At 56.5% G+C, this 18,695-nt stretch overlaps 1 protein-coding gene across 1 annotated transcript in view; it reads right to left on the bottom strand.

Annotated features, from left to right (window-relative positions):
* Positions 1–3,027: 3,027 nt before the first annotated feature.
* The window catches only part of CASTOR2 (cytosolic arginine sensor for mTORC1 subunit 2), a 47,303-nt gene continuing 31,635 nt past the window's right edge, over positions 3,028–18,695 (bottom strand). Inside the window, exons 3-9 of the mRNA XM_081133152.1 lie at positions 15,080–15,273; positions 14,274–14,406; positions 13,726–13,849; positions 12,869–12,979; positions 12,388–12,470; positions 8,873–8,967; positions 3,028–8,793 (exon numbers count right to left, since the gene is read on the bottom strand). Coding sequence (XP_080989278.1) covers positions 8,728–8,793; positions 8,873–8,967; positions 12,388–12,470; positions 12,869–12,979; positions 13,726–13,849; positions 14,274–14,406; positions 15,080–15,273 — 806 coding nt within the window. The 3' untranslated portion in view covers positions 3,028–8,727. The remainder of the gene's footprint in view (positions 8,794–8,872; positions 8,968–12,387; positions 12,471–12,868; positions 12,980–13,725; positions 13,850–14,273; positions 14,407–15,079; positions 15,274–18,695) is intronic.

Genomic DNA, 18,695 nt, shown 5'->3' with positions numbered 1-18,695 from the left:
GAGAATAGTGCCCAGTCATTCATGTACAAGTTTTACACTGGCCCAGCTTTGTATTTTTTGGAACATTCCCATACAAGCACTTGTGTGAATGTTTTCAGTTCTCTTGGGTATATACCTAGGAGTGGAATTGTTGAGGCATCCATTTAATTTTTAACTCTGACCCTTGTTTCATGTAATCCATAACACACACTGTAAACTTGAGTTCCAAGACACTGAATATTTGTTTTCCTGAACACGGCGTGGGCGTTCCCCACAGGCCCGTTAGTGGCTCTGCCTGCTTCTCTACACTTCTCCCTCCGCATCAGGACCCTCTCCGTGCCCAGAGCTCTCCAGTGTGGAGATGGGCTGCAAGGCTGGCTGATGGCTGCCAGAGCTTCTGCTGCTTCAGCTCAGAGTTTTGGAAAAACATCTCAGAGGATGTGCTCCACTCCCAGCCTTTGTTCTCTCCATCTCACTCTTCCTTCTCTGTGCTACCCTTCACTGTGCTTATAGGAACTTTCTCTAGCTGTCAAGAGCTCTCAGAATAACACACATTTCTTTCTTGGCTGTCCTCCACACGGTGCATCCACACTTGTTGCATTTTCTACATTCCTTTTTTTTTTTTAATCTTTATTGATTTCAGAGAGAGGAAGGGAGAGGGAGAGATAGAAACATCAATGATGAGTCATTGATCCGCTGCCTCCTGCACGCCCCCCTGCTGAGGACTGAGCCCACAGCCCCGGCATGTGCCCTGACCGGGAATCGAACCACAATCTCCTGGATTGTAGGTCGATGCTCAACTGCTGAGCCATGCCGGCCAGGCTACCACATTCCTTTTTTCAAAAAATTGAGATGTAAGTTGCATAACAAACCATTTTAAAGTGTACAACTCAGTGTTTTTAAGCATATATTGTCTCTGTGGTGCAATCATCACCTCCATCTCATCCCACAGGCTCCCTTTGGAGAGCTTCCCCAGCTTGCCCCCTCCCCTCCCCAGCTGAATTTCACATGGTAAAACCAGGAGAGGCAAAGTGACCACAGGTGATGGTTTTCCTTTCTGTAGCCTTGTGCTCTTTTTGTTACTTTTTGAGAGCAAGTAGAGGAGCTTTTAAAACTATATTGATGCCAAGACCAGTTGAATCAGACCTTCAGGTGGAGTCCTGGCATGGGTAACCCCCCCAGGGGATTCCAACATGTTGGGGTGGGAACCCTGCCAAGAAGCAGCCAAAGCTGCTCCCAGCAGGAATTATGCCCTTGTTGGGGGAGGGGAACATTCATGGTTCTACATCCATGACTGCCCACCACCCTGACTCTGCACTGGGAAGGCCCTGAGCCAGCCAGGGTCATCTCTCTGAAGAACTGAGGGCACCTGACCATCCCACTTTCCTTCTTCTATTGCCATAGTTGATGACCCTGACCCACTGTCTCCTGCATAGATGTCCTCAACAGCTCCCCGTGGCCTGTAGGAAAGCATGCGACCCCTGGCTGGTGTGAACACCCGCCTTGCATTTCTGCTCCATTCCCCACCAGCCTTGTCCGTTTCCTCCTTCCCCTCCTCCCCCAACCCCTACCTCTCCACTCCCACTACAGTTCCCTCTAGGCCCTCTGCACCTTTGCTGTTCCCTGTTTGGGTTCCCCTACCCCCACCCCCAACCCCCTGCTTCATCTTACCAAGCTCAACTCTAGGGTCCTGGCTTCCCGGTCTTCCCCCTGCTGCTGCAGAGGTCATTCCCCTGTCCCAGGGCGCAGCACCTCCGTGTGGTCTAGCCTGACATTGCACTCCCTGGAACAGCTTCTGTGTCTACGCCTCCTGGAGCAACTCGGGTCCCAACACTGCAGATTCATCTGGGTCCCCAGCTACTGCACAAGGTCTGGCACTGCCTGGGTGACTGAATGTGAGTGACTGGTGGGAAAAGGAGGCCTTTGTGACTGGCTTGAGAGTATTGGGGTAATCAAGTCCCCATGGATGTTGTGGCTCCAGTGGGGTATCTGAAGGACTGAGGAGGCGTTAGCCTGCAGACACAAGAAGAGTCTTCACAGCAGTCAGAACTTCTTTGGGCTCTGGGTAGCTTCAATCCAGACTTTCACTTCCATCTCCAGTGCTGCTGCTTCTGCGGGTGGGGTGGGGACAGTTTGGTGGGGTCAAGTGCGGGCACGGCCCTGCCCTGCTCATACCTGCCCTCCATGGTAAACATCAGAGAGCGGCAGGGTGAAGGGGATCCAAGTTCCAGGTCCTGCTCGTCTTAGGCCTGTCTCTCTCTTACCTGGGCAGTCACACTGCCCACCTGCCAAGAGGGCAAGAGCCAAACTTCAGAGCACCTGTGGGACACTGACCCTCCACATTAGCAACAAGGCCCTGTCCTGCCCTGACCACCCAGGTCCACCTCTGCCGGAAGCTTGGGGAGGAAGGGTGGGTGTTGCAGCCAGTCTCCAAGATGGCCCCAATGACCTTGGCCTCTTGGTTTTCAGACGCTTGTGTGATCTCCTGTGTCAAATCAGCTGGGGGAGTATGGTGGTGACAGTGTGTGGATTCTGAGGCTAGGGGAAAAACATTTTGGCTTTGACTTTGGCCCTTACTTCCTGTGCTCTGAGGGAAACCAGACACCGTACTGTGAGGACACTGGAGCAGCCCTGTGGGGAGACCCATGTGGAGAGGAACGGAGGCCTCCTGCCAACAGCAGCCCTGTGAATGAACCGCCTTGGAAGGGGATCCTCCAGTCCCAGCCAAGCCTTCAGAGGACTGCAGCCTCGTGAGGGGCTCTGAGCCTCAACTACCCAAAGTGCCCCCGAATTCCCCACCCACAGAAGCCGTGCCACGTAAACAATCATTTCAAGCCATTAAGTTTGGGGCAACTTATTCCGCAGCATCTGGTAACTGATACACCCCTCTTGCTCTGGGGGCTGTTTCCTGTCTGGTTCTGGGTGTTGGGCTGGAAGCTTTTCTGCCTTCCCAGCCCCTGGCCTGGGCTCCCCTGACCACAGGATGGAGAGAGGGGAGATGAGCCGTGGCCCTGGATCCGAACAAAGTGAGACAGCTGTCAGCCAACATCGTTTTCTCCATTTTAATTAACACTTTACAAAGTACAAAATATACTGTCTTTTTTGGGGAACATTAGGTACTTTTTTCTCTCCGTCATACAGTACATGAATCTCGAGGGTTTTGTTTCTTCAACAAAGTAAGTAAGCGTGAGGGGCCTGGGTGTAGGGCTGCCCAGTCCTCCCCCTCCCCCAGGGCCAGGGCCAGGGCCAGGGCCAGGGCCAGGGCCAGGGCCAGGGCCAGGGCCAGGGCCAGGTGCCACTGCTACTGCTGGTGACCTGGGCCATGCCAGGCGAGGGCCAGATTCCCCAAGATGAGGCCCTGGGCAGGCAGAGGCCCTGCAGAGCCTCACTGTGCATCCAACATCCACTCGCCCCCATCTTGGGATAACGGAAATGATTTTGGCATATAGTAAGAAGAGGGCTTGGGAGTTTGTGTTAGATGCCCCCCTCCCCAGTTTTGGAGCCAAAACTGCTCAGTTCTTCCTGGACCATTTCTGAAAAGGTAAACTGAGGCAGCGGACAGAAAACACATTGAGCTTTGTCTCTGTCTTGGGACCTGAATTTGGCCTGTTTTTCATCTTTCCCCTCCCAACCCCCTGGTCTCCAATGTTGCTGGACACCCTTCTCGGAGGAGCCCCAGGAGGTGAGGGGCCCAGCACCCACAGCCTCTCCCTGTGAATACTGACTTCGGGACTGGATGCTTCTGAGGAGTCGCCCGCCAGGTCCAGCCTTTCAGTCCCATTGTGTGGACAGAGTCCCTGTCCCAACCACAGAGCAGTGCTAACAAAATCAAGTGGCCTCGGGCAGTCTTCCAGGTCTGCCACCCCCCCTTCCCCCACCCCGCCCAACCTCAGCATGTGGCCCACAGGTTAAAATGGTACCAAGGCCTCAAAATACTGAATGAGCCAGTCTCTTAGCTCAGGTTTGGACTCCGCACACATATGCTCCAACACACACTAATGTGTATGACACAGCACATACTCACACATCATGTGTAAGTGCAAACACGTGTGGCCATGCACAGAACAATGTCCTGACTCCCAGGGCGGAAGGCACCCTGTACTCCTGACTCTCACAACCCCCCCGTCCCCCTGAACAGAGAGCCACAAACTCCCGCACCACCAGCTGCCCACGGGTGCCATGAGCTGGGCTGCCGGCTTCTGCCTCCACTCTAGGCGACTCAGCCAACAGCTCCCGTCTTTACTCTTTACCTTCCCAACACAGCAGGCTTCCCAGGAGTGCGCAAATATCAAAGCTGAAGGCCACAGCCCACCCTGTGGCTTTCCCCCACGGCCTATGCAAACAATATGAGACTGTTAAGGTTGTCCTTTGGATGCCTCTAATTTGAAAATGAAAACCCCCCCCAAACTAGAATGGGCTCTGAGATCCAGCTATACCAGGGCTCAACTACCCTCGCAACAAGCCCTGGCCACTCTTCCCAGGCCTGCCCTCCTCCCAGGCGGCCTCTTTGAGTGGAGGGCTACTGCTTGCTCTAGGCCTAGCCCCTTCCTGAGCACAGCAGCTAGGAAGCCTGAGAAGGAGTCTTCCCACTGCCAGGGACTCCATGCCCCTCCCCTAAGCTCCTCTCAAGCCAACCACCTCCATTCCCAGAGGCTGGGGCAGCAGTGGCTGGCCGCTCCCCAGCCCTGACAGTGGCAGATATTTTGGGGGTGTTTTCTTCCTACCCCCCACCCAGTGTTCACTCAGGAAGTGGGATCAACAATTTCTCCGGGCTGGAGTGTTCTGCTATTAACAGGGAGAGGCCCAAGGTCCCCTCTCTTAGCTGGGGCTGGGAAGGGCCCTAGCTGTCCCCACATCCAGACTCAAGTCTCAGAAAGGTGGCTCAGGGTGGCCGTGGGGATTCTAAACGTCTGCCCAGAAAATGCAGCCAGGAAGGACCGGAGGTGGGAAGGCAGGTTCATCTTTGATTATTAGGCAAATGGTATCCGTGGCTGGAAACAGGGGCCTGGTCCCTTCCAGATCCTCAGACTTTCAAGGCATTCTGTCGTCTCAGTGGGAACAAGCCTCACCAGACCACACATCTTCTTTTGGAGACTATACAGGTCCCTGAGGCCATGCTGCCTGCTGGGGGAGGCCAGTGGGCAACTCTAGGTCGCCTGGCTCCCTCCCTGCCCACCAGGGCCCTGTAGCCTGGAGGTGGTGAATGCTGGTGCTGGGGGGCTCTTGACCCCCTGAATCTTGGGGAGGGGAGGTCTGCACGCGCCTCTCCAGCTTGGGTGTGTACCCTGGGCTAAGGGCAGTGGCATGGGTGGTGCCTCTTGTGGGGCTCTGGAGACTCTTAGGGAGCAAGGGGGTGCAGAGCTGGCATTGTGCATCTTTGCTATGTCTGGACTGGGGGCTGAAGGGGCAGGAGTTTCCTGGGAACCAGAGAAGCCCAGGCTGAGGATGGAGGAGAGGCAGGTTTTTACAGTTGGGGATGAGGGAGAAGGGTGGTCATGACACCTCCTCCCTCACTCTCCCCTCCTTGAGCTCTCCCCATTGCAGTGTACAGGGATGGGGTGGGCAAGGGGTAAGGGTGGCATTTAGATAGTTCAAGCTTTTCTTCCCAGGGAGTGGCACCAAAGCAAAGACACAGGGCCTGCCTGCTCCCCCTGAGGCAGCCTTGCCTAAGAACTCAGCTTTCCTCCCCATGCTGCATGCCCCACCAACCAGAGCCAAGAAATCCTCCGGGTATATTCCTCAGGCCACCTCTCTGGCAGGTCTGGGTACATGCTCCCTCCAAGGAGAGCCTGAGGTCTGGAGATCCCACACCCAGCAAATCTGGAGATGGTGGGGGCTGGGGGGTGAGGGGGGGTGAACTGCTGGCCAGTCGGAAAAGCACTCATGCCTGCCCCCCACCAAATGCTGTGGAGACCAAATCAGGGACTCTGCTAATCACGGGCACACACAATCCGAGAGGATGCGCCTGCCCAGCCTCCGTGGGCCTTTTCACACAGCAGGACTGGAGCTGGGAAAATAAAGGGTGGGTTTCCCAGGTGGCAGTTGCCCCATTCCCTCCCTGGACACAACATCAAGGGCATACGCAGGTCCGCTTCTCAGTCAGACAGGGCCAAACCCCAGGAGGAGACCTGGGAAAAGAACCTGGGGTTGCTAAGCTTGCAGGTGAAAACAATCAGGTAAAGCAATCAGCGTGAGCACAGCTCCTAGAGGGGAGCAGACCTGGATGGAGACTCGGGATGACCGTCCAGCTGGCCTGGGGCTTCGGGCGGGGAGAACTGGGAAGGGAGCTGTTCTGTTCAAAAGCAAGAGGTTCCAACTCCTCCACTCTTTGCTCTACCATCTTCCAAACACAAGAGTGTCAGGGGTCTTGGCCGTGGAGATGGGGGTGCAGAAAGGGGCTGAACCCAGCATTCAAGGGAGACTGGGGAGAAACCCTCGACACCCCCACCTGGGCTGCTGGTTTGTTTTTCTGTCAAGTCAGGGCCGAGGTAGCGGCCAGCTGGCTTCTCTCAGTCGTATTGCCTATATACTTGAATTAAAAATACACGGTGGCTCAAACGTGCCTGTGTGCACGGCAGAAATGGTGGGTGAGGCCCTCACGCCCACACACACGCATACACACAGTGGGGTCTGCATCCACGTACCACACACACGTGTGTGCGTGCCCACACAGTATATATTAACATATATATTGCTCAAGTATATATGCTATTTACAGTATATATCTATATCAACATAAAACACAGGTATTTATACGTGTGTACAATAGATACGCCCTAGGGGCCTGGGGAGCACGCATTTCTGGGGTCACGGGGCCTACACACTTGCTCAGAAGGGAAAAAAGGCCAAGTGACGTGATCAAGGGGACGGACATGAAGGGGCTGGGAGAGGTGTGCCACGGAAAACCAAGGCCTTCCAGGGACAGAAAGGGGACTTGGGGCTTCAAGTGCTGCCCTAACCAGTTGGCCACTCCCATTTTGGAACCAGCAAACAAGTTACACGTTTTGGTTGTTATGGAGTTTTGTGCAAAATGAATTAACTTAAAAAAAAAAGATAGGCTCCTAATCAGTGCATGGGCCCTGAGATCTCCAAGGATCCAGCTCAGCTGCACAGCTACTGCATCTGGGGGCTTTCAGGGCACAAAGGGTCCCACATAGCTCAGAGAAGGGGGAGTGGGGCTCACACAGGCCCTTCACCAGCCCAAGAAAACACCCCTTTTCCTCTGAGCTTCTCAAGGACAGCACAGATCAGCTGATGCCCGAGGAAGAGCACCAGGAAGGGCAGGGGCCACAGCAGGCCCTGTGAGCTCAGAAAGCACCCCCAGCTGGAGAGGAGGCACCGGGACTCACCCCATTCTGCCTGGGAAGCCTCCAGGGGGACCTGCCTGCCTCAGCTGGCCTGCCACCTGGCTGTCCACCTCCCTGGGCCCTCAGGTCCCCAGATACTTAGAAGCACAGCTGCCTGGGTACCTGTCATTAGGCCTGGCAGGGCAGCCCTGTATGGGGCACCCTGGGGGCCCGTGTAGTAACAGACCTCTGCTCCCAGTGTCCTGCTCCAGAGAGGGTCAAAGGCCCCAGTTCTTATGTTTGTCCCTGGAGTCACAGGGCACCAGCCAAGTGATGCTGAGCCTCTGGGCCCCCCGAAAGAACTCAGTAGGCCCTGTCTCTTGAAACAGCTGCCAACCACAGCCTGGGCGCAAATACATTAAATAAGAAACTAAAACAAAGTATGGTTTTCTCTATTAAGGCTCAGATAAGCTGCCTCCCAGGTCAAGTACTCATGAATGCCACAGTCCCCGAATGAGGGGCGGGCAGGCAGGTGAGTTGGGGGCAGAGGCCTTTCATGTTCCCCAAAGTGGGGCAAGGGAGGGGACAGGACAAGGGAGCCCTGTGCTGGTCAACTGTTGGGGAAGTGGGGGTGACCTAAGAAACCCCAGGCCCAGAATGCTGGGAGTACCCCCACTTGGGGGAAACCGAGGCTCCACCTGCCTGGGCAGGGTCCAGGGAAAGCAGCGGGGACAGGAGCTCGTGCCCTAGGCTGGTGGGTCTCCTGGGAACCACCCTCCCAGGAGTGAGTGCTTGTGGTGGGGAGGGTCTGGACAGGGCCCCCTTGGCAGTCTTGCTGGGAGTTGGGGCACAGGGTCTGCGGCTGGCAGGCAAGGTTCCGGATGGCTGGGGTCTTCCCCAGCTTGGGGCCCCACTCGAGCTTGGCCGAAGTCTCACCAGCACATGTCCCGAAGGCCGCCCACTGGCCTCCACTCTGGGAACCAGCCCCGAGCTGATGGAACCAGAGACCAGGAACCACAGAATCCAGCTTCCCACCCTCATGGGGGCCTCCCCAGGCTCCATGAACTCAGCCCAGCGTGACCCGTCCCCCAAGATAACACACGAATTTGTACCCCAGTGTCTTGTAGGAGGTGCCAGCTTACGTCAGTGTTTGCGCCTGGCTGAGGGCAAGGCTGGGTGAGGAGGTGGGTCAGCTCATCTGCTCCCTGGACCTCAGACGGCATTCTCTGGAGTGGGGGTGGAGGGAGGAGATAGGGGTGTTCTCTGGAGGGTCTGGGGGCTCTGGGAAGGCAAGATGACACGAGGCGGCCCTGGCCTGGGCTCCAGGCCTTGCGGAGTCAGCAATTGGGGGTATCTCTGAGGTCCCTTCCTTGGGGGACCTAGGGCCGATTTTCCAGTCTGTTGAGAAATACTGCAAGAAGAATCTTCGGGAGGGGGGTGGATGGGGAGGAGTGAGACCCTTCTAATGCTTCTCTCCTTGGCTGACTTTCAGGGCGCTGATGACGCCGTTAATGTTTTCTTCTGGTACCTGCAGAGGGCAGGAGGCAGCAAACGGGTGAGCTCCTGGGGCCAGCTTCCCTGCCCCGGGGCCAGGGCTGGACACTCACCAGTGCGTGGTCGAACTTGAAAGTACTGATGTAGTAGGCGGGGATGTCTGCAGCAGCCAAGGGCTCGGAGATCTGGGCTACAATGCCACACTCATCTGGGGACAGAGGTGGGGACTGTGCTCAGCCTTACGAAGCATTATCACCCGTGCACCCTCGGCCCTTCTCGCTTCTCGGCCTTTCCCCTCTCTCTGCCAGCAGTGCCTGTCCTGCACCCACAATCTTCCCAGAGAATTCCCACCCTCCTTGTGAAGGCCTGGTGCAAAGGTCCCTCGATCCAGGAGCCTGCTCTGACTCCCTCGGCCAGCAATGAGCTCTCCATTCAGTTCCTACTTTGGCCACCCTCTGTTTCCATGCTCTATAGCCCCAATTAATCTTCCTGGCCATCTTTAGTTCTCTGATGGAGCTGGAGGCAGTGTGGGCAATGGAACACATGGTTCAGGCCCCCTTTTCTGTCACTGACTCTTTCTAACCCTATGACTGTGCCCAAGTAAATTCCTCTCTCTGAGCATCAGTTTCCTCAGTGGAGCCCTCGCTGGGTGATCCTCATGGCAATGTCAGGCGTTCGGTTGGGGCTGAGATGTGACTTCTACTCCCTCTAGCATCTGAAGCAGGGTCTGTGGTGCTTTCTGGTCTCCCCAAAACCTCATCTGATAACCCTTGGGGCTAGTCTTATCCTCACCAGCAGCTTCCTCCCTGATTTAAAGGCACCATTCAAGGCTTCCTCCTACAGGAAGATCTCCAGGATCTAAGGACTACTCCTCTCCAATACAATCCCATGCGTTTTCCTAAAAGCTACTATTCGGATTTTGATGATGATGCATTTCCCCAACACTGTCCCTCCTGACTGGGGGTGGGGTAGGGGTAGAGTTGGGATCTGGTCGCCAGCTCCCATGGGATTCTGAGGCCTAAGCCTGGAAATTAACCTGGACCCCACCTCCATAGTCACCACACCCAGCATCCGATCTGACCCTCCACTCCCTGGCCCTGGCCTGCTCGTCAACCCACCCAGGGACCTGTGCAGTGACCCTGGAGGTCTCTCAAGTTACCGCTTTCTCCTTGGTCTACCAGGCTTCTGGCCAGACCCCTTTGGTGGCTGTGCAGGCCTCATGCCTACACGCCCGGGGACTGGTTGTGTCCTGAGACACCTTCAGCTACAGACACAACTATTTCTATAGGAGGAGGGGAGGAACTTAGGGTCTAGAATGGTGCATTTCAAATTACAGGTTGGGACCCATTTGTGACATTAATTTAGAAGGCTGGTGACCAGCGTTTTATAAAATGACACAATGGGAAAGGAAAGGCCAAACGGCACAGCGCGTGGCTAGGGGAGTGCAGTTTTGTGACACTGCAGTTCGAGTTGTCTGGGGGTGTGTGGTGTGCACGCTGGGTTACGATGTAAAATATATTTACTCCAACCACGGTCAAACACACATGGGATTCACCGGTCTAGACTGTTCAGCGTCTGAATCACCTTTCTTGCAGGACTCTTCAGAGCTGTCAGCATGGCCCTGAACTCTCCCCATCCTGGGAGGGCAGAGCCAGCTGCTGCCTGCTCGGCTCACACGGCGTCTTACACCCTTTCCCCATCGCTCTCCACGAGGCCAAGCTCTCCCCCAGCAATGGGCAGACGTTTGCCCACCGAGAGATGGTTGTTTCAGCTCCTATCCCACCTATGTTTTATTTCTCCTTCATCCCGGCTCTTTGGGTAATATTATTATACTGAGTGTAACTGGGTAACCTCAGAAGCAAAGCTGGGGATAAAGAGATAAGCAGGCATCTGTGTCTTCCTGCCTCTTTCTGTGTCTCCTGGTGACCCCTGGCTGCTCCCCTCACCTGCGAAGCCCCACTGGTCTCTACCGTCGGGGAGAAGTGGCGGCCGACCCCTTAGTCTGGCGTCAGGACCCTGCCTCTCCGCCTGGGAGGACCTGGCAAGTTTCCTCTCCTACCCTTTCCCCCCTTGGACCCTACCCAGGGTCCAGGGGCCTGGGTGACGTGGAGAGGAGTTATGTCACACCTCCCTCTGCTGGTATTGCCCTCTCCTCCCTGGTGGCCCAGTGAATATCCACCGGTCAGCTTTAGCGCTTCCTCTTGCCAGAAGCCTTCCCTTCCTGAACCTTCTCCAAGCCACCGGGATCCTTACAGGTGACAGTGACAGCAACTGCTGCTTGCTGAGCACTCAGTGTGACTGACACCTTATGCAGTGCTCAGAATCACCCTGAGGCAGCATCTTTACAGATCAGGAAACTGAAGCTCAGAGTTAAGCAACAAGCCTGAGGTCCCACTTCCAGCCTCCTTCACTGGTGAGTGCCTCTGGGCTACTGTATCTTCACAACCCCACAACCCTGCACCGGGCAGCAAATGTGGGCAGGAGGAATGCTGGCGTTTGTGGAGGTGGCGAGAGAAAACACGTTGGGCCCGGGGTCAGACCAGGAGCCTTCAGTGTACATTTACGACCACTGTCCTGCCTCCAGGATGGCTCTGGCTTTGGCCTGATGTCAGCAGAGTTAGGGGGCACTGTCTGTCTATCTGCAAACTCATGAGAAAGGTGGAAGCAGGTGGCAGAACCTGGCTCCATCAACCCCTTGCTCCCAGGTCAAAATGCCCTGCCGCTTCTGTGTCCTGTACCAGGAGCAGAGCCCTTGGGGCTGACCTGATGGCCCTTGGAGCAGTGTGAGCGTTACGGGAACATTCTGTACCTTATCTATGAAATCAGGGTCACCGATCCCACTGGGGCTTGCCGAGGATGCTCCCTGGAAATGACCACTCTGTGATTTACCAAGAGCTGCTTCTGGGTTCAAGCTCTTGGGTCTAATGGTCTAGCCCAAGGAAATAACTTCTAATCAAGACAGAGCTCCACTCCCAGGCACCCTACAGTCACTCCCAGTGGGGCCCCAGCCTGCACCTCACCCCTTCTAGCTGAGAGGTCTGAGGCCTGGGGCCCCTTGGAAAATGCTTACGGAGGAAACTACCAAAGACACTGTGTGGAGACTTGTAGAAAGCGCCGTTAGGCTGAGTCAGAGGGAATTACTGTGACTTTCTCCATGGGATCAGGTCACTGTGGCTCTGGTGGAGGAAGTGCTCCTCCCAGGACAGAAGGCGTAAAGAGTGGGATGTCTGAGACTGACGTGCGATCAGTGAACACATTTACTTATGGGAAGGAAACATTAAAAACTACAATAGCATTACCTGTGAGCAGAGGGACTAAGGAGTGATTTTATTTCCCTCTTCAATTTTTATTATGTCCCAATGTTCTAATAATAAGCAGGTATTACTTTTCTAGTGGGGGGAGAAAGAAGAGTGCTTTGGTTGAAGCCATTCCTCCCATCCTCCAGAGGCCTGTACCTCCTGTCACCCACTTGTCAGGCAACTCAGGCTCCCTAAATCCCAGTCTCCCCATCTGTACCACGGGGCACAGACAGTCTGAGTGACCCTGGGGGACATGAGTTCCTCAGTGCTTGAAGGCACTCGGCAATGCCAGCCCCCCAACCCCCACCACTGAACCCCACAGTGCTCACCAAATCCCAGGGGCTGTCCTCCAATCCGCACCATCTTCCAGAGCTCGCCAGATGCGCTTGTGAACAACAAATTACTAGGAAACCTTAAAAGGGAGTGAGAGAAAACCCCCCGAGGCTGATGTTAACAGTGTGCCCTGGCCAGCACTCCATGGAGATTTCCTTGCCAAGCCCCTGCTCCACCTGCCACAGGATGGCCCCTGAGGACTCCTGCCGAGCCCTCCACCCACTCTCTGTGCACCCTCCCTGCCTGGGCGTGGGGGGCAGGAAGGCAGCTGGGACTGGCTGTGCAACAACTGCCCCTCCCCAGCTCCAGAGAGGGGGCTGAGGGACAAATGGCACTTGAAGGACCAGGGGCCTTTGTCTCTAAGTTGCTGCTCACCTGCAAGGAAGGGTTGTGGGTGATTAGGGGCAAAGTGGGTGATGTGCCCACCACGGGGCCCAGCCCACCCTGGGTCAACCTCCGACCCGTGGCCCGGCTCACCTCTGCTGCGTCTGCACGTCCATCACCAAGGAGATGTAGCCCTCAATGAGGGAGAAGGAGAAGAAGCGGATGTGGCCACAGTCATCACTGGCAGCCATTGGGTCCTTCACGCTGGGGGCAGGGGTACTGGTGAGGGGTGGAGTAGGGGGCCCCACTGCACCTCGACCCCCACCTGGCTTTCCTGCCCTGCCGGCGAGCCTCAGCATGAGATGCTGGGAAGAGCACTGGCTGGGAGAGCAGGGTGAGTTCTGGCCCTGACCCTGCCTTGCTGGGTACCCCTGAGCCAGTGTCCCCCTGGGTCTCATCCGTGAGATGCGCAGGACTGCGCGGCACTCACGGTGGTGAGCACAGCGCTCCACAGTGCTGGCGACCAGCTGGCCCCCAGGGCAGCCTACACTTGCCCCTTCCTAGGCGGGGTTCTCCATCCCCGTGTGAGCCCACATCTTAGGGCACCCACCCGACCTGGTGCTGGCCTAAATTTACAATCGGCTCTGAGGAAAAATACAAAGCCTATCATCCCCGAATGAAAACCCCCGAGGTCACTGCTCCTCAAGGACTGAGCCTGCCCTTGGAGCTCAGGGGACGGCGGGGTGTTTGTTACATACACATGTACACCTGGGCTTCACCAGGTCTTGAGATTCCCAAGGAAGAACGTCTCCCTTCTCAGAATGCGGCTTTTGGGTAGAGCTACCCCTCCCCCACTCCTGCCCCCACCAGACTAGCTTCAGGGGTGCATCTGTGTCTCCCCTTCAGACTAGCGCCCAGGGCAGGTCTGTCTCCCTGATGAGACGGGCTCCTCAGCGCAGCCATGTTTCCTCTCGGCCCACCCTGGGCCCCACACACCCAGGGGGTCCTACCCGTTGGAGTAGAACATCACGTCCATGAGGAGTGTGGCAACAGCAGGCAGCGTGTCGGGGTCCAGGCTGGTGACACAGAAGCTGTTGCTTGGGCTGGACAGTGGGTGGATGACGGGCCTCTGGACTGTGAGGGGGCAAAGACAAGGGTGCTGAGGCCGGTAAGAGAGGAGCAGCGAGTGGCGGGTGGAGGCCCGGAAGAGGGCTGGGGTAAGCCACAGACACTCTGGGAGGCCTGGCTACAGGCCCTGAGACCTGGCCCATCATTCTTAGCTTCCACCACCACCTACAGCTCTTCTGATATGCGAGGCTCACATGCAGGCCCTTTGCACATGCCGTACCATCTGTCTGGAATGCCCTTCCCGACCTTCACCGCCTGGCTTAGCTCCTACTTGTGTTCAAGCTTCAGCTAGAGAGTCACTGCCCCTGGGAGGTCCGCCCTGACACTGGGGGCCAGGTTGGGAGTGGCCTCTGGCCATCGCTGGTTGTGTCCACATCTACGACCCTTATTAGACCTTGGGAACAGGGTCTGAACAGACTCCCCCACTCACCCATCTTGGGCTTCACAAAGCCATTGGTGATGCCAAGGTTCTCAGCTGCCACCGTCTCACCATTAACGACCCGCAGAATGGTAAACTCTGATGACAATGTGTGGGTGACAAAGGGCAGGTCCCGCTCACGTACCTGGGGAAGGGGAGTCAAGGATGTGAGTGTCCCGTGGTCCCTGGATCGAGTGGGCATGGGGGCAGTAACCCCTTCACTCTGAGATTCTGCCCCAGAACCAGCTTCCCCTGTTCTTGCCTCCTGCTGTCCAGGTGGGGGATGGGAGCCTTGGACCAGAAACACACCTCTCTAGGGGCAGCAGGAATGATGTGGGGGGGGAGAAGACACCACACTGAGGGCCGAGAGGTATAAGTCTGTCCCCCACCCCACCCTCTTGAAGGCTGTGCCCAGACCTGTCCCTGCCTCTCCCCTGGCTATGCTCTCGAGGGTGGCCTTGCCCCCTGGGAGAGAAAGAATGACATGGTGACCAGGAGCTGTCTCTGGCCCCATGACCAAACAGACATGCTTGCCATCCTGGCGTGTGAGTGGGGGTGTGGGGAGACAGATGTCCAGCTGAGAGGGTAGCCCACCCACACTCCTGGCCTCTAGGTCAAACCAAGCATGGCCCACACAAAAGGCAGGCGGTGGGTGAGGTGGGGCAGAGACCTAGAGCCCAGCCTGGTCGTAACAACATTTGACTCATGAGCCCGACATCCCCCTGACCTCTCCCGGAGCTGGTCAAAGAATGGGGGCCATAGAACTTTGCAGACAATGTCTGCGGGGGGTGTCCCTGTCGCCCAGCAGCTGCGATTACCAGGATGAAGTCCGTCTGGTAGGTGGACAGCATGAACACGGAGATGTTCTGGTCAGCCAGCGGGGCGATGACCGACTTGGCGATCTTGGTCACCCCGATGGGCTGGGAGCTGGAAAAGCTGCCGCCACCTGACACGACATTGAGGGCCAGCCAAGTGGCGTCTGCCACGCTCAGGTGCTCCGAGGAGGGCAGCTCTGGAGGGGAACACAGAAGGCAGGCCTGTGACTGATGGGACCCCGGTCCCCAGGGCAGAGCAGGCCACAGAGGTAGGGACTGACACGTGGGACCAGCTGTGTGACCTTGGCCAGGTCCACCCTCCGGGCCTGAGCTCTCAACTGTCAGGACAACGGGATCGGCCTCAGAGGTTCTGTTGCGGGAGGATTGAGCCAGGGAGGCCTTCAGATGCGTCAGGCAGCTCACTAGGGCGGGAACTATGGGGACACGTGGTTTATCTGTGTTGGGCCTCAGTTTCTTCAACCGTGAAATGATGAGTACTCAGCTGTCAGTAACGATTCTGTCCTCACTCCCTCTGGGTGGCAGGTGTTGCCATCACCACCTCAGAGCAGTGGAATGGGTCCCACGGTTTTCAAATTGGGTTCCCAGGAACCTCTCAAGAGGCTGGGGGTAGAGGGGAGGTCAGGAGACGACAGGATGGGGGCCCTGGGTTTCCTCCCCGCTTCAATCAGGCCTGCCTGCTGGGCTTCTCTGGAAGAACACCCAGCTCCAGCAGGGCTCCTGATGATGCCACTGTCAGGTGGGCAGTGACTGTTGTCCAAGTCCCTCCCGAGAGCCCAGGAGTCCTGGGGGCTGGCACTGGCAGGGCACGGTGGGGAGGTTCAGAGTGACAGCCACCGCAGACTCCCTGACTAGCTCACGAAGACCCGTGTTCCGTAGGTTTGGACCACCCCTTTCACTCCATCCTGTTGAGAGCCCCCAGAGAAGCCTGTGCACGGGATGTGGGTACACATGTGTCTCCACAAATACGCGGCCGAGGAGCTGAGCACAGGCTGCACACAGGACTCTCCACGCATCACAGGCACCTGCTCAAATCCACCCCACAACGGGGCTGTCGCTCTCCCTGTTGATACCACAAACCAGGGCTCTGAGAGGGCAGCCATTTGCCCAAGGTCACTTAGGGAAAAACAGTGCCAGGATTGAAACCCAGGCCTGACACCCCCATGCTCTGTCCTGGGCACCAAATGGGAAGAAGAGCCAGGTCTGGGACCGGGGCTAAGGAGAAGAGGGGCCCAGGCACCGGGGATGAAGATGACAATGCCCCAGGGAAGGCTGCTCTGGCCTCAGGCAAAGGCTTCCAAGGCAGGGAAATTGAGTGAGGCCCCACCAGGCTCCTACCTGCCCAGCTCGGTCGTCATGGTGACCACAGCCCGGCCAGCCCATTGGCCCTGCTGGCTGGGAAGGGCCAGCCCTTGGCCAGGCTGGCGGAGAGGCGGGCGGCTTTCCCAGAAAAGGGAAAAGGTTTGGAAGGGAGAGCTGGAGAAAACGTTTTAAAAGGCGCTGGGTCCCGGGCAGCTGTGCCTAGTCTCTCCGCCCATTACCCGAGGTGTCAGAAAAGAGATTTCTCAGCCCCAGGGCCGCCAGAGCAAACACGCTCCCAGAACCGGAGGCCAGCTCAGTTCTGAAATTCTAATAATTCTGTTCCTGGCTCCCGGCCCTGGATAGAAGCCCCACAGGTTCTTCAAGTGGCAGGGCTGGAATGAGAGGGTGCTCAGCTCTGGACCCGCGGTCACCCCTCTGAGGCATCCAGGAGGGGGAGCTTTGTCAAAGTGGCAGAAACAGCTGGAGACCACAGCATTTGTGGCCTCTGACCCCATGGACCCCAAACACTGCCCTGGCATTCTGGGGGAAAGGGAAGGGCTATCTAGGCGCCATCCTCACCCCGGGCCAAGCCTTGGGGTGCCTGAGGTGCTGCTTTGGGGCTGCAGGGACGAGCTGCCAAGAGGCGGCGAGCTGGCTTTTCCCTGGAGGAAAAGTGGACCCATTCCAAGACTGAAATGGATTATCTCTGTCATTGCCCATCGTCCAAGGCCCTAAAAATAACTCTTGGAACTGAGGACGCTCCCTCGTAGAGGAGGTAACAGTGTCTCTCCACCCTCCTAGTCACGAAGTTGGGCCACTCAGTTGCTGGGTGGGGCCTCCACCTCCCCAGGAGCCCCCTGTCCTGGCTGCAGGACTGCGGTTCCCTGTGCTATGTGGCCATGCCCTCCACACAGAGCCTGTGTTTCTCAGGCTCCGCCTACCCTGCCTGCAGCACAGTCAAGAGTCCCGGGGTAGGGCCAGCGGGTTTAATCCTGGCTGTGTGACCTTGGGCCCCCAGGGTTTTAGTTTTCAAATGTGGGATGATGAAATCAGGATGTACTGGAGAAGATGCTGGGAGGATTAAATGAGATAATCTCCACCAAGCGCTTAGCTGAGTGCCTGGCACCCACCCAAGTGCTCATCAAAGGCCAGAGCCTTTCAGTTATGATGCCGCTGGTGGCAGTTTTGCTGGTTCTGGATGGCAGTTGGGTAAAGTGTAACAAGAGTTTTAAACATGTTCAATTTCACTGTAAAGGAGCAGAGCTGACCCTTGAATGATACAGGCTTGAATGCGAGGGTCCACTCGTATGCCTTGTACCCCGAGCATGCCTTACAGAACTAAGAGGGAGGGAGGGTCCTGTGTGTGAGACGAAGCCACAGAGGCCCCAAGGCACTGAGTAACTCACCCAGAACAATCAGCAGTGAGTAGCTGGAACCTGGATCTTCCCACCTTAGCCCAGTGTGAAGCCAGGAGTTACCTCTCAACATCTTACTCTACCTTTCAGCCAGTCACAGCCCAGGGAACATGTCCTGCCCCAACTGTTACAGATTCACCACTGATGCAGGCAAGGAGACTGAGATGGGTGGGGGCCAGCAAAGGGGTCCTGATTAGCACTGTGCACTGCTTTACTGCAAACCTAAGATGCTGCCCACTACTCAGAGGGACTGCTGCTCATATTATTTTGGGCCCCTGAGAGCATCTAGCATTGCACATAGTAAGTGCTCATTAAATATGTAAAAGATCAAATGACACACATGCACACAAACTCCTTCTGTTTGCCACATTGACACGTAGCATGCATTTGAGCCAAAAACCTCTAAAATTCCACATAAAATAGGGAGCTGTCTGGTTAATGTCACTGACAACTGTCCCACCCTCCCAGGAAAGGCTCAGCATTCTAAGTACATATGAACTACACATAGCTGCTGCTTCTTAACTGAAAAAGGTGCCCGCTGATCATATTGCTAGCGAACAATAATTGAGGCACCTGGGCCAAGGAAGCCCCTTGGGTGAGAAGCAATTTTTGCAGAACTGGGGGACAGGGCACCATCCTACACACAGCATGGCACAACCAGCACCCCTCCCCGTCCCTAGGGGCAGCCACGGCCCAAACTCCCTTCCTGAAGAAGAGTCTCTTATGAGAACATGCACCCCCCCCCCCCCCCCCGGCCAGCTGAGGCCAGAGGGTGGAATTCGGGACTCCCACCCCAAATCCTGCCCTCTGAGGGCCTTCTCACACTGCCCCACCACACACTGGCCCACCTCCTTCTCAGTGGCCCCTGACCTTGGTCTGTTGGG

The sequence above is a fragment of the Miniopterus schreibersii genome (genome assembly GCF_964146895.1).
Source record: "Miniopterus schreibersii genome assembly, chromosome: 3".
Classification (NCBI taxonomy): domain Eukaryota; kingdom Metazoa; phylum Chordata; class Mammalia; order Chiroptera; family Miniopteridae; genus Miniopterus; species Miniopterus schreibersii.
Note: the sequence above shows the minus strand (reverse complement) of the source record. Positions and strands in the feature narration are given on the sequence as shown.